General features: G+C 59.8%; 2 protein-coding genes across 8 annotated transcripts; one reads left to right on the top strand and one right to left on the bottom strand.

Annotated features, from left to right (window-relative positions):
• Window positions 1–35: 35 nt before the first annotated feature.
• Window positions 36–4909, top strand: MST1 (macrophage stimulating 1). 5 transcript variants are annotated; one of them, XM_082348024.1, is made up of 18 exons: window positions 36–236; window positions 906–1053; window positions 1133–1245; window positions 1333–1447; window positions 1526–1662; window positions 1743–1863; window positions 2014–2132; window positions 2241–2475; window positions 2657–2787; window positions 2874–2976; window positions 3128–3264; window positions 3357–3392; window positions 3483–3603; window positions 3776–3853; window positions 3997–4143; window positions 4224–4330; window positions 4432–4571; window positions 4675–4909. In XM_082348024.1, exons 1-18 carry the CDS (start codon window positions 143–145, stop codon window positions 4834–4836), a joined length of 2244 nt encoding a protein of 747 aa, XP_082204150.1. In that variant the 5' UTR covers window positions 36–142; the 3' UTR covers window positions 4837–4909. The 5 variants fall into 5 exon arrangements, with proteins under 5 accessions (XP_082204150.1, XP_082204146.1, XP_082204147.1 ...); XM_082348020.1 differs by having other exon boundaries at window positions 2307–2475; XM_082348022.1 differs by lacking the exon at window positions 36–236 and having other exon boundaries at window positions 966–1053; window positions 1133–1249; window positions 2307–2475.
• A 420-nt stretch (window positions 4910–5329) lies between these two features.
• On the bottom strand, window positions 5330–14300 carry APEH (acylaminoacyl-peptide hydrolase). Of its 3 annotated transcripts, XM_082348017.1 has the most exons (22): window positions 14134–14295; window positions 13926–14058; window positions 13334–13460; window positions 12860–12953; window positions 12685–12760; window positions 12432–12595; window positions 12128–12265; window positions 11940–12031; window positions 11817–11857; window positions 11611–11732; window positions 11072–11132; window positions 9795–9892; window positions 9096–9147; window positions 8131–8219; window positions 7557–7695; window positions 6980–7063; window positions 6815–6895; window positions 6372–6460; window positions 6088–6278; window positions 5878–5980; window positions 5687–5793; window positions 5330–5596 (listed from the first exon to the last, which is right to left on the bottom strand). In XM_082348017.1, the coding sequence occupies exons 1-22, from the start codon at window positions 14143–14145 to the stop codon at window positions 5491–5493; spliced, it is 2199 nt and encodes a 732-aa protein (XP_082204143.1). In that variant the 5' UTR covers window positions 14146–14295; the 3' UTR covers window positions 5330–5490. The 3 variants fall into 3 exon arrangements, with proteins under 3 accessions (XP_082204143.1, XP_082204144.1, XP_082204145.1); XM_082348018.1 differs by lacking the exon at window positions 11817–11857 and having other exon boundaries at window positions 12128–12240; window positions 14134–14300; XM_082348019.1 differs by lacking the exons at window positions 12432–12595; window positions 12685–12760 and having other exon boundaries at window positions 14134–14297.
• Between the last annotated feature and the right edge of the window lie 179 nt (window positions 14301–14479).

Below are 14479 nucleotides of genomic sequence, written 5' to 3' on the forward strand. Positions count from 1 at the left end.
TGTACCTCACCTATAGGGCCTGAGGCCTGGCGCCACCTCCATTCCTGCCACTGGGTCTCAGGTCAGGCCCCAGCAAGTCTAGAGTGGGGGTGTGGAGACAGAGCCACCCAATCCCGTAGGGACAGGTTTCACAACTTCCCGGATGGGGCTGTGGTGGGTCACAGTGCAGCCTCCAGCTAGGAGGATGGGGTGGCTCCCACTCCTGCTGCTTCTGACCGGGTTCTCAGGGGCCCCTGGTGAGTGCCCTTCCCCTCAGCCCTGATCCCCATCTGCGTTCAGAAAGGGGTTGGCCCCAGGCCCATCCCGCTCTTTGAGCCCGGAACTTACTTTCCTATTGGGCATGGAGCAGCGAGTGACCTTGGCTTCTTTCGCAGAGCTGGGCAGCCCCAGGAACACATAAACACATTGCCTATTCAGGCCTGCGTTAAAACGTCTGCTGTAGCATTGAGGCAGTATTAGGACCACACAGATGCAGGCACACGTGCAGGCAGTTATCCCTTATGAGCCAGATCTAATTCTCTAACTTAGCATATGCCCTTATGCTAGTGAGAGCCTAGACTTGGAGTCAGAATGCTTGGGTTGGGCTTCTGCATGGTTAATAAGGTAGCTCTGAGCCTTCTCATTCTCATCTGAGAAATGAGATGGGATAAGCTCCATGGGGCAAGCACCATCACCCACTGCTCTCAGAGTATATGTTTTACAGCTGAGCCTAGTGCCTTGCCCACTAAACAGGTGCACTAGTGATAACTATCATGTCTGGGCCTGCTTCTCCCACCCAGTACAGGGGTCTGACCCTTGAATGGGCTGACAGGGTCCACTCCAGAGGCCTTGTAGTTTGATCCCCTGAATGAATAAATTGTGCACGTGCTGATATACATGTGCTGACATGCATGCCCACGCTGCAGGGCAGCGCTCGCCCTTGAATGACTTCCAGGTGCTCCGGGGTACGGAGCTGCAACATCTGCTACACGCAGTGGGGCCCAGGCCTTGGCAAGAAGATGTGGCAAATGCTGAAGAATGTGCAGGGATTTGTGGGCCCCTACTGGACTGCAGGTGAGTGGCCACAGGACCTAGATAAGACTGGAGGTAGGGGAACCTGGGCACTGAGTTACCCTGTGGCTCCTCCTCCCAGGGCCTTCCACTACAATGTGAGCAGCCATGGTTGCCAGTTGCTGCCATGGACCCAGCACTCAGCTCATACACGGCTGCAGCGTTCCAGGCGCTGCGATCTCTTCCAAAAGAAAAGTGAGTGAGTGGCTGCAGAGAAGGGCGGGCTGGGGAGAGGGCTGCTGGGGTCTCAGGCCTTGTTGATCCTGGGTCTTTTGCTCCCAGTCTATGTTCGGACTTGCATCATGGACAATGGGGTCGAGTACCGGGGCACCGTGGCCATCACCATGGGTGGCCTACCCTGCCAGCGCTGGAGCCACAGGTTCCCCAATGACCACAAGTGAGAGACTGCAGCTCCCCTCTGTCCCTGCCGGCCTGGCGCCTGCCCCCAGTACGCACTGTATTGCTACTCTCACAGGTACACACCCACACTTCGAAATGGCTTGGAGGACAACTTCTGCCGCAACCCGGACAGGGACCCCGGAGGTCCCTGGTGCTACACAACAGACCCTGCCGTGCGCTTCCAGAGCTGCGGCATTAAGTCCTGCCGGGAGGGTAAGCAGCTCCGGGTCAAGCCTGGGGCGGGAGGAGCATGCCCACGCCCGTCCACGAACCCATCGGCCCTGTGTCTCCAGCCGCGTGCCTTTGGTGCAATGGCGAGGACTACCGCGGCTCAGTGGACCGCACGGAGTCAGGACGCGAGTGTCAGCGCTGGGACCTGCAGCACCCGCACCCTCACCCTTTCGAGCCCCGCAAGTACGCGTGGGCGGGCTCGGCAGGAGGAGGGCGGGCAAGGGGAGGGCCCAGGACTCCAGGGGCGGGGCGATGTAAGGTAGCACCTAGTTGGTTGGGGCCAGACAGGGCCCGAGTCCCAGGCTCTTGTTCACGCCCGGCTACCGCCTCTAGGTTCCTGGACAAAAGTCTGGACGACAACTATTGCCGGAATCCGGACGGCTCGGAGCGGCCCTGGTGCTATACCGCGGACCCGCAGATGAAGCGAGAGTTCTGCGACCTCCCTCGCTGCGGTAGAGCGCGAGGGCGGGGCGTGGGAGGGCACCTGGGACACGTGGGGGCGTGGCCTGGCTGGGACTAGAGGAGGGGCTGGGCGTGACCCGGCGGTGGCCCAACGACAGTGGGGCTCCGCCCCAGCCCCGGTCTCACCTCCGACTCGGGCTCCGACCGGCCTCGGTCCATCCAAGGGTCCGAGGCACAGCCGCGCCGGGACGCCACGACGCTCAATTGCTTCCGCGGGAAAGGCGAGGGCTACCGGGGCACGGTCAACACCACCGCCGCGGGCGTGCCCTGCCAGCGTTGGGACGCGCAGCATCCGCATCAGCATCGCTTTGCGCCGGAAAAGTATGCGTGCAAGTGAGTTGGCTGGCCGCCGCTGGGAGCCTAGTACTCCTGCGGGTGGGACCTGAGGGGGGTCCCGGGCGGGGCTTGAAAGAAGGCGGGGCTTGGGGAGGAGCTGGAGGCTGGGCTCCCGCCCAGCCGGGCTGGCCAGCCCATGACCTGGGACCCACCCGGGCTGAGCTGCGTGCTTGCTCAGGGACCTTCGGGAGAACTTCTGTCGGAACCCCGACGGATCGGAGGCGCCCTGGTGCTTCACATCGCGGCCTGGCATGCGCGTGGCCTTCTGCTATCAGATCCGGCGCTGCACCGACGACGTGCGGCCCGAGGGTAAGGCCTGAGCTGCGGCTGGAGGCACGGAGCCGGAGGGCTGGGGCGAGAACCGGCTGACGGTCGCCCCCGTCCGCCCGCCGCAGCCTGCTACCACGGCGCGGGGGAACTGTACCGCGGCTCGGTCAGCAAGACCCGAAAGGGCGTCCGGTGTCAGCGCTGGTCCGCGGGGACGCCGCACAAGCCGCAGTAAGTCCGCCAGCGCGCCTGGCGCCTCCCAGACCGAGGCCACAGGCCCCGCCCGGGACTAACCCTAGGGCGGCATGCCTCGGCTCTCCAACTGGAGGCTTGCGAGGGCTTGGGATTACCCTGCTTTGATTTTGCTCCCTCTCCCGCCTAGGTTCACACCCACCTCCACCCCACACGCACCACTGGAGGAGAACTTCTGCAGGAACCCAGACGGGGACAGTCACGGGCCCTGGTGCTACACCACGGATCCGGGGACTCCGTTCGACTACTGTGCACTGCGGCGCTGCGGTGAGCACCGGCGACACAGTCCCGGGGCCCCGCCCCTAGCCTCCACCGCCAAAGGCTGGCTCCCTTAACGCGGTTGAACTTGGGTCTTTCAGATGATGACCAACCGCCATCCATCCTGGACCCCCCAGGTACGGACTTGGGGCAGGCATGCGTCGTGGTCCCTTTGCCCCCCATCTCCATCCAGTCCGGGGTTTCATCCAGCACATTCTATCCCCCAGACCAGGTGCTGTTTGAGAAGTGTGGCAAGAGAGTGACCCGCCTGGACCCACGGCGCTCCAAGCTGCGTGTGGTGGGTGGCCAGCCTGGGAACTCACCCTGGACAGTCAGCTTGCGCAACCGGTGAGGCACAACTGCCTGATTCTCCAAGACAGGGGCTGACGCTACATCCTTTGTGCTTGTGCCAGTAGGGGGGCAGGAACCTGCCCCAGCCTCACAGATCCTAGCCAAGACATGGCAGGTCCAGCCTGTGTCTCTGTGTCTCAGGACTGTTTCCTAACCTGCACTCCTCCAGGCAGGGCCAGCACTTCTGCGGAGGTTCCCTAGTGAAAGAGCAGTGGGTTCTGACTGCCCGGCAGTGCTTCTCCTCTTGGTGAGCCTTCCTTGGGTTTGGGGACCCAGTCCCAATCCCCTGCCTTCCTCTCCCCCTTAGCCACCTTCCCTAGGCAAGCCAATGGGTGAGTGTTGGGCAGCAGACTATGAGTCTCAACTGATGTAGCAGAGCTTCTCTCTCAGCCATGGGCCTCTCACTGGCTATGAGGTGTGGCTAGGCACCCTGTTCCCGGACCCACAGCCCGGAGAGCCAGGCCTGCAGCGCATCTCAGTGGCCAAGATGGTCTGCGGGCCCTCTGGCTCCCAGCTTGTTCTGCTCAAGCTGGAGAGGTGTGTGACAAGTCAAGAGGGTGTGAGGTGGGGCTGGGCCTTGTGGCCTCAGACCCTGAATGCCGTCATTCTTGCTAAAGACCTGTGACCCTGAACCAGCGTGTGGCCCTGATCTGCCTGCCCCCTGAGTGGTATGTGGTGCCTCCAGGCACCAAGTGTGAGATCGCAGGCTGGGGCGAGACCAAAGGTAAGAGTACACTGCAGGGGCATGGACTGCTCCAGGCCAACAGGCCCAGCCTTGGATCCTACCCACAGACCCTCTCCTTCTTCCCATTCCCTTCACTGTAGGTACAGGGGACAACACGGTCCTGAACATAGCCTCCCTCAATGTCATCTCCAACCGGGAATGTAACATCAAGCACCGAGGTCGCGTACGCGAGAGTGAGATGTGCACTGAAGGACTGTTGGCCCCTGTTGGAGCCTGTGAGGTCAGTGGCAGGGCCCCTGGCAAGCTGAAAATGTACTGCTTCACCCCCAAGGGGTCTAGGCTCTACCATGGTCCAGGCCCTCACCAGTTCTTGCACCTACCAGGGTGACTACGGGGGCCCACTTGCCTGCTTTACTCACGACTGCTGGGTCCTGCAGGGAATTATAATCCCCAACCGAGTGTGCGCACGGCCCCGCTGGCCATCCATCTTCATGCGTGTCTCTGTGTTTGTGGACTGGATTCACAAGGTCATGAGGCTGGGCTAGTCCCAGCCTCAATCCTGTGGGCCTTGGGGAGGACGAAGCTTTCTGTCAGACATAAAGCCACCTTTCCTCTTTATGCCTGTGCAGGGTGCTTCTTAGTCTTTGCTTCTAGGGAATGAATTGGCAACTCCTCCTTAGGGCCTGAGTGGCTGAGTCCAACACAATTTGGACTGGGCGATCTGACCCTAGCACTACCTTAGCCTGTGGGTGCTGTGAAGGGCAGGGCCTCACTAGTCCCCTAAATAAACTGCTGGGAGGAGAAGGGTGGTGTACGGCAGTTTCTAACAGAAGGGGCTGCAGCAGAGGGAGCTAGCCTGGTGGAGTCCTACTTGGCCAGGACAGGCAGCAGCTGAGCCTCTCGCTGTCCCCTCCCCTCTCACGCTGGAAGTAGATGCCGTCCTTATGGCTACCACACCCAGGGCCTACGGTCTCTGAACCCCAAGGGTGGGGCTGGGGTTAGGGGTGGCTTGGTACAAAGTACCAGCAGGAACTAGACTCTGTGTCCTCATTTATTATGAGCATATAGCCTACATTCCTCGGCTCACCCATCCATGAAGTCCAGAGCCCAGGAAGCCTCTTGCCGCTCTGCCAGACCCTGGGGCTCTCCAAGAGCCAAGTGTGGCATATGTCACCCAGCTCATGCAGAGTGGTAGGGCTTCAGTTGCCCAAGTGCGTGCACAGCCAGAGCGCAGCATTCATGAAGCTGTCTGATTCCACCTCCACCTCTGATAGTGCATGGGTGCTTTTGGGATAGAGCAGGAGCCTGTAAGGGTTGGGCAGCAATGTTTGAGGATTGAGGATCCTTCCCTGCTCACCTGCCCACCAGCTGCCAGGGCTGTCTTGCTGTACTCACCGAACGGGCACGTTTCGGGCCTTGAGGACACGGTAATACTCCATGCCCTGCTTGAAGGGCACACGCCGGTCCTCCTGGCCCAGCATCAGTAACACTGGTGTCTTCACCTAGGTATGTGGGGAGCGGAGGTGAGCAGGGCCCGGGACTCTGGGCAGATTGGTGGTGCACTGGGCAGGGGGAGGGCTGCGTACCTGAGGGGTGTACTTGATGGGCGACTTGTCCAGCATCTCAGCCCACATGTTGAGGTCTGGCAGGCAGTTGCTGCTGTAGGGGAAGCCAGCCTCCACCACGCACCTACAAGACACTGAGATGATGCAGGCCCAGGAGCTCTGGGGCCTGCGGGAGCTCCATGAGGGTATGGAGTCGGGGGGAGAAGGGGGGGGACCTCTGGGCACACCCACCAGTCAGGGATGTCAGTGGAGCCCATCATGGAGGCAATGTTGATCACAGGGTTCCGCACCACGCAGGCGCCGTAGGTCTCCGGGTACTGACCAATCAGGTGGCAGGACAGGAAGCCACCATGGGAACCACCCATAAGGGCCACACGGCCTGCGTCAAAGTGTTCCTCCTGGAGCACCTGCTCTACTGCAAACTACAGGGTGGGCAGATCACGCTGCAGCCAGCTGCCTGCCCAGCTGAATGGAGCCACACCCCCAGCCTGTCCAGAAGCCCCAGCCCCTGCTACCTGGACGTCCTTCACATCCTGGTGGCCCACATTGCCGGGGAGGGAGAGGATGCTGTCCTGGCCAAAGCCCGTGGAGCCACGATAGTTCACTGGAGGCCAGGGAGGGACCAGACAGGGTGGTCAAGTGACCTTCCCAGCGCCCTTTCACCTATATGTGAAGTAGGCCTTGAGGCTAGCTGCACCAGACTCAAGGGGAAGGGGCAAAGAGATTTGAGACTGCCCAGTGACCACACACCCTTTCCATGGCAGTCACAAGTTAGTTCATGTTATCACCACGCCATGGAGGCAGAGACTGGCCAGGGCAGTTTCTGATAGTGATTACCAGGTCCAGGCTGCAGAGGCCTGGAGACTAGGGTGGTACCCGCAGTGCTTGTACAGACCAGGCCCACACCATCACCACCACCCCACAGCTCTACCAGAGCTGCGGCACCCTGCTCCCTCACCTAGTAGTACTGCAAAGCCCATCTTGCAAAGCATGGCTGGGAGCAGCATCCAGGCAGTGACAAAGGATGAATGGGGTCCCCCTGCAGATAGGGAACAGAGAGAAGGTGAAAGAGCCAGCTAGGAGGGATTGTGGAAGGGCAGGGGCTCTTAGGCCAGTTGCCTACCGTGGGGCATGACCACCATGGGCACCTGGGTCTTGTCTGGAGGGTCGCTGGGCTGCAGAAGGATTGCTTCAAAGTCAAGGCCAGCTGCAGGGGAAAAGCAGCAATCAGCAGAGCCAGTTCTACTGCCGAGGGGCTTCCCCAGCCAAGGCCTCAGCTGTAGCTGCAGGTCTGCAGCTGACCTCTGAAACAAGAGACCTGGCCAAGGTAGCCCACACTGTGACACATGGACCCCAGGACGCTCATGCTCCTTCTGCCCTAGTCAGGGAGTCCCAGTCTCTGCAGGGGCAACATTCTGGAGGAGGTGTGGTCACAGAGGCCTTACGTAGGCCTGTCTTCTTTGGGCTCCGTTATCCCACCGCAGATGATCTGGCCTGGTGATGCCCAGCTCTGATACCCAGAGTAGGTACTCAGATGCCTGGACACTACTCCCCATGACCATCCACAAGAGGAAAAAAAAATCTCTTAGAGGTCATCTCAAAAAATCCCAAAATGTGAGACAGGAGATGGGAAAGGTGACCACAGACACTATGTGCTGGGGAACTTGGAGAAGGTGCCCCTCTGCCCCTGCCCAGCTCACCATACTGCACATGCTCTTGCTCTGGGGGTGGCTGTAGTACCCGGATGCTCCAGGAGATTTCAGGAATGGGCTCGGCCTCCTCCAGGGACACCCATGATACCGCCTGCTCCTTCCCCTCAGGAGGCAGGAACCCAACTTTCTGCCAAAAGGAAAGAGTGTGTCACAGGTGGCCTGGCTGCCTCCCTGCCTTTCCACCAGTGTGAGAGTGGGCAGCTCTCATTATACTGGGCCATCTGCCCACCTCCAGAGGGTACAGCATGGACTCCTGTCATGAGCTGGTATATACACAGGTACTCACATAACCACACATATGTACCCCTCCCTCCTCAGCTTCTAGGCTGTTATGCTAGAGGACTGAGCACTTTCCCAGGCACCCTGTTCTGAACAGAGCAAACCTTAACCCAGCAGTTTCTCCCCATAGTGCCAGACCCTCGTGGACTATACTGGGCTGGGTCCACACCTTGGCCTCTCACATGCTGACCAGCCACAGTCAGACTCGGGCCAGTTCCCTGACCTGGGGAACTCTGCCTGCACAGAATCCCTGCCTCTTGGCCCGGGGCCCACCAACACTCACCAGGCATGGGGGTAGGCTGGGCGTGGAGAACTGTGCCACCATGAGGTCCCGGTCAATTGTGAGCAGCTTCCAGCTTCCACCTGACCCCCCTGGAAAAGGCAGATGCCACCACTATTCCCACCCACTCCCTGCAGAGCCAGAGTCCCAGGCTGGAGGCTTTATAGTGAGGTGCCCCTTATTCCCTGGGAAGCAAAGGGATGCCCACAGAGGGACTGTCACAGACAACTGCACACAGCTCTGGGTGAGCCTTCTTCGCAGTCCATTCATCCAGCAGGCGCTGGTTGTGCCCTGGGACTGCCAGATCTGGGGACACACCAGACCACATGGCACATCCACCCACCACCTGATGACTGCAGTCTGCAGGGGTGGCAGCTAGGCCCAGGAGGCTGGTGGGGGAGGTGCTAATTCTAGGCAGTGGGGACCAAGGAGATTAAGATTCCTAAGCAGGTACTATACAATGAGATGCAGTTTGGGAACAATCCTTCGGTAGCTTTGTGGAGTGAGTACAGCCAGGGCAGGTGGAGGACTCAAAAACACTTTAGGGGCAGAATCAGCAGGCCTGGGTAACAGGAAGATGAGGGAGCCAACCCAGGGGTTCTGCGCCCTGTGTTGGCAGAGGTGCCTCTGCCTGAGGTTTGGCGAGGGGGAAGGATGACTCTGGCAGATCTTGGCAAGAGAGAATTTTGTGGCTTTGAGAAGTAGGGTGGGGGCCGTGCTGAGGCAGTGCCAGGACACAGGGAGCAGAGCAGAGCCAGGAGGCAGTCTGCTGGCTGAGTAAGGGTCCTGCATAGGCAGGGTCCTCACAAGACTGTCAGTAAAGGCTGTGGGACAGTCAGTGGTGCAGAGTGGCCGAGAGTGCAGAGTGGTGCAGAGTCAGTGGTTCAGAGTCAGCATGTGGCTGCCCCACATGCTTGAGCTCCAGTCCCACCCCTGGCCTGGCTGGCCCACTCGCCAGCCCTGCTCACCAGCTGTCAGAGAGGTCACACCGCCCATCTGGGTGTCCACAGCAAACAGGTCCTGAAGCAGAGAGGAGGCCACGTGTGGTACCACATCCAAGAGCCCTATGGGTCCTGCCCCCACCACCTCTCTACCCTCTTGGGGACCCTTGGGCCAAGGCCAGAGCTGTGAGTGACTATGGTGATAGCTACTCAGTGCAGTAGGGAGTGGCCTGAGGGCCTGGGTTCAAATCCCAGTTCCATCACAATTTGCTAAGTGACCCTGGGCAAGATAAGGAATGCCTTTGAGCTCCTTAGAGCTACCCTGAGGACCAAACGATATCTAACCCCCAAGGAGTCTGGCACACTGTGGTGTCCCCACCCAATCCCTGGGAGAAAGCTGCTGTCCCATCTCCATCAGCTCCCCGTATGGTGTTCAGGGGCCCGCCCCAGTGGCAGCCCCCTTGCCCACCACATGGAAATGCTGAGGGTGGGGGCTTTGCATCTCTGCCTCAGGAGAAAGGGCCAAGGGCTCTGTTGTGGGGTACCAGGGCAGCTAGCCCCCTCAAGGAAAAATGAGTCCAGGACAGGGGCAGGCAGGGCCTTAAGGGGCCAGGGAGACCTGTGAGCTGGGCGGTCCACCTGGCAGTGTGTGTGTGCTATGTCCCAGGCCCACAGCTCCTGAGCGTTGGTCGAGGGCTGCTTCTCAACACAGTCAGGGCTCCTCACCTGCCGGCTGCGCTGAGCCGAGTCGAAAACCACTCTCTGGCTGTCAGCCGACCAGCATCCCAGAGGCAGAAGGCTGCAGTAGATCCCAGAGAAGTTCTCTGCAAAGGCAGAGAGCTGGGGGCCACGTCCAGGAGTGGAGGTTGTGTGTGTGTGTGTGTGTGTGTGTGTCCAGACTATGAGGCAGGCCGCGTTGCTGGGGAATTCACCTGGGGCCCCAGAACTGTGACAGAACAGCAGCCACATAACATGGGGGTACCCTAGGCAATGAGGAGCTGCCTGAAGAGGGGGCTGAAGGGGAGAAGCCTCTGAGGGCCCAGAAGAGGTGGAGCTGAAGAGCTTCTGAGAGAAACTGAATGCACTGGCATTCCTCTGAGCTGCTCTTATGGGCCGCTGGGAGGCAGCAGGTGCTGTAACCAAGACATCTGTCTGTCTCTAACCGTACTTAGAGTACCTGGCACTCGGGCCTGAATAAATCCTACCCTCTAACATCATCACTCATTTACCCCTCACTACAATCCTACAAAGAAGGCAGGAACAACCACCCCCTCCTCACATAAATAAATGGAAGCTCAGGGGGTCAGGATACTGTCCAAGAACACACAGCTAATAAGGGGCAGAGCTAGGATTCAGACCGGGTCCCCACTGCTGCATCCCTGTAACCCAAAGACAGGAAAAGGAGGCCATCCCTTGTCCTTGACTCCTGGAACTGACCAGGCGGCCTAAGAAAACAAGAGACTCACCCCCTCACGTCCTTGGGATAGTCTGGGATCCCAAGCAGAGTTGTGAGCTCCCGAAACTGTGACTGGAGCTTGTCAGCCAAGAGCCACCCTCCCAGAGACCCTGCTGCCTCAAGGGCTTGGACTAGACAAACGCTGGGGTGGGGGCTGGGAGTGGGAGAATGAGCACCCTTGGGGCAGGACCTGCCAATCTAGTGTACTTTCTGAGACCCCTTAAAGGAGCAGTGGCTTTAAGCAGCCACTGGAAAAACAAGATAAATCTATGGGCTGCAGCACAAATGAAATAATCTCAAGCCTCAGCCAGCTTGGGCCACTCTGATCTCAGCTTTGGTCCAGCTGACTTCCTTCTATCAGAACCATTCCCTATGGTGATGGCCCCACCCCCGTGGAGGCTGAACCTGGGGCTGGCCCAGCAGCAGGGAGACTTCAGAAGGAACCCAGGCAGGAAGAGCTGAGGAGGCTGGCCCTGAGCAGGGATAACAGATGGCAGGAAAACAGAACTGCATGCTCCTCGGCACCCACCCAGCCGACACCCCTTACCTCCCAGCTGCCGAGGCACAACGTCCACCACCACGGAGGTGACCCTGGTATACCAGTCATACTGCAACAGAACACAATAGTCAGGCTCACCAGGGGACTCGCAGTGCCCTCAGGGCAGGGAGGGGAGGACCTGAGAGAAGCTTGATGTGTCTCCTTTCTGGTGACCTGGACCAGATGTCTGGAGGGGCCTTTGACTTTCACTAAGGGCCCTTTTACAAGGACTGAGACTCTGTAACTGCCCACTATATCCCAGCCCCTTGCAGAGTCTGGCCACGTGCAGATGAGAAGCAAAGGGAGGAGCATTCTTGTAGACAGAGGATGCTCTCAAGGTGGTGAGTCTTGATTGTGCAGAGCCCCCATGACAGCACTCTCAGCCTCCAGGCCTTGCCTGGAGAGAAGGAAAGGCAGAACTCACACCATCACTGCACCCAGGACAGGAGGTCCACTGAGGGGCCCGTGGGGAGACGAAGCTGACCCTCCAGCTCTCATCCACCATCCCCTTCTCTTGCTGACCTCCCCCCACCCCAACCCCAGCTCACCAGGCACAATTGGCCACACTGCTGATGGGGGAGCAGAGATGGGAACCTCAGGTAGACGACGCGACATTGGTCTGGGCTCAGCCGGGGAGAAGAGACAGCCAGAGAGTCATCCGAGAGGAGCTCTGGACCAGACAGAAATGCGAGCATCATGCAGGCTGCCAGGGCCGGTGTGTGTCAGTGAAGCACAGGTAGGTGCCAGCACTTACCACACTTCCCCCCGATGAGGTCTACATAGTACAGGGCTGACCTGGAACCACCAGAGAGACACTCAGCTTCAAGGCCGGTCTGAGCTGCAAGGCCCCCTGCCCTGCCCCTTCGACTGTCCTCACCTTCGATTGGTGCAGAAGCGGATGCCCAGCCGGAAGGGCTCATGCCACCAGCCCACGAACACAACACCTGTGTCCCCAGGGGCCCAGAATGCCTGTAAACAAGACCACAGGACAGGTGTGATCAAGGGACAGTAGCTCAGGCAGGGCCCCCAGACTTCAGGAGTGATGTAGGCCAAGTCAGCACTAACCTGTCCAGGGGACACACTCTCAGGGACCCCCTCAAGCACAGAGATGTTGCCGCTCTCGACATCCAGCACACAGAGTACAGGAGTGCTTTTGGAAACCAAGTTTTCTCCCCAATCTTCGTAAAATAAAAATTGATCCCCCTGAGAACACAAGACACTCAATGCCCAGCCTGTCTTGCAGGAGACGGCCCTGCCCCCTAGAAGCCAGTACCTCCCTGGTTCTGATAGGCACAGTGTGGGCAGAGAGCATAGTGGACCCCAGCGCTGCCCTGAGGGGCCTTCATGGACTGGCCATGGCCATGAGCACCTTAATGGCCTGGTCTGGCTTCTTCAGCCTGGCCACCTCGTCATCGCTGCCACTGACGTCCAAGGCTTTGGTCTGAAAGAAGGACTCAGCCTTGGGGCGCTTCTTCTCTGCCACGTATAATAAGTGTGTCTCCGAGTGCGACCAGGACAGGCAGCCAAAGCAGTCTGGGTGCAAGGAAGGCCGATCAGGGGGAGCCCTGGGCTATGGCTGCCCCTCCTGTCCGCCCTGCCTGCTCACCAGCCAGATGCCTCACCATCCTCATAAACCAGCCCATGTTTCTCCAGCGCTGACAGGTTGAAGCTCTTGAGCTTCCGGTTCTTCTCCCAAACCTAAGGACATCTGGGAGTCAGGTTGCCTGTCCTCCAACAGAGCCTTACCTGTGGGACTGAGCCCCCAATTACCCACCACGTGGTCCTAGGCAGACTTACCTCCAAAAACTGCTTCTCCTCCCCAGTGCCTGGGCCTCCAGCCTTGCGCAGCACGGCTTTCATGGTGCCTGAAGGAGATTCTCTGCTCAGCAGCCTGAGGAAGATACAGGGGAGCAGGTCAGTATTACCTCCCACCCAGTGATAGCCCATCCTGTCCCCTTATTGGCCACAACCTCTTAGACAAGATTCTTGAGGCTCTGGCCCACAACCGCCCCTGCAGCCCTTCTAGCCCTACCATGGCAGCTGCCTTGCCTCTCTTCCCTGGGGCAGGGCCTCTAGTCCCAGCCCAAGTTTGGAGCAAGACTCCAATGCTTATGACCATGTCACTAGAGACTACCTGAGCTCCCAAGGGGCAGGGATCTGGCTCCTGGCTTCCCTTCTGGGCCCTACCCACACCAAGGCACAGGGTGGGCATTCATAAAAGGCTTGCAGATGGCTGCGGCCTTGCCTGTAAGCTTCCTCCCTCAAACTTACTCGCCCCGGGTCTCCACACTGTTGCCCGCAGGCCCTGCAAACACCACTGAGTCCGCATCATGGAACACCAGGTACTGGCGGCAGAATCGGATGTTCTCCATGCGTTCCAGGTCCCTCTGGGTCCACTCTGCGAGGAGAGGCATGAGGCTGCTCAACTTGACCAGTCCCAGCACAGGTTACCCCCTCCCCTACCCAACCTCCCTCAGTCTGTCTCCAGATATTCTGGGGGGCAGGATGTGCAACACTTGGCCACAACTCTCAAGTCTAGGCCTCCAGAGCCTAGGCTGGCAACGTCTTGGAGAGAAACGATTACTGCTCCTAGCATCCACCCTAGAATCTTGAGGGCAGGTGTGGGATACGATGACAGGGGTGACCCTTACAAGGCCCACACTCTGCACTCATGGGCACCATCCCATAATACCCCAAATAGCCCCCCCCCCCCATACACCTGTGTGCACAGACCTCTTGTTGATGCACTGTTCCACACCCACACTCTCCAAGCCCGGCCTTCCTCCACACACCCGTGTGCACTGTCAGGCAGCTAGCCCTCCACGCCCCCCTCCTCTCCACCGACTCCCCTCCATACACACACCAGTGTGCACCGTCCGGTAACAACCGCCGTACTGCGTGGTGACCTCCGGGCCCAGGCAGGCGGCGCTCAGCGCGGGCTGGCGGCTAAGGCCCCGGTACAGCGCCGCCGCCTCTTCGGGCTCGCTCAGCAGCACCTGCGCAGGGGACACAGCAGGGTCAGGCCCGGCCCGGGCTGCAAACACCACGGGAACCGCGGGCCGCTCCCTCACCTGCCGCTCCATGGTGGCTCTGGGCCGCCGGGGCGAGGCGGGGCGCTCAGGCGCCCGGAAGTGAGAGGCTCGGCCAGTCTCCGCCGCGGCCTTGCCGCGCAGTGAGAGGGGCGGGACTTTCGACGAATGAGCGAGGACGATTAGCCGAGGGGCGGGGCCTCGATGGTAAGGAGGTGGGGCCTGTGAGAAACAAGTTGGAGCTGCGGCCCCAGGAGTCCTGGAGGGGAAGAGCAGGGACCTCGGGGAAAGGAGCAGGCCTTTCGGGGTGGGCTAGGCTGGAGAGAGGCGAGCTCTGTGGGCCAAGCCCCGGCCTGTTACTGGGAGGGGAGGGAATGGGGTCTCCGAG

The sequence above is a fragment of the Balaenoptera borealis genome (assembly GCF_965194805.1).
Source record: "Balaenoptera borealis genome assembly, chromosome: 12".
Classification (NCBI taxonomy): Eukaryota; Metazoa; Chordata; class Mammalia; order Artiodactyla; family Balaenopteridae; genus Balaenoptera; species Balaenoptera borealis.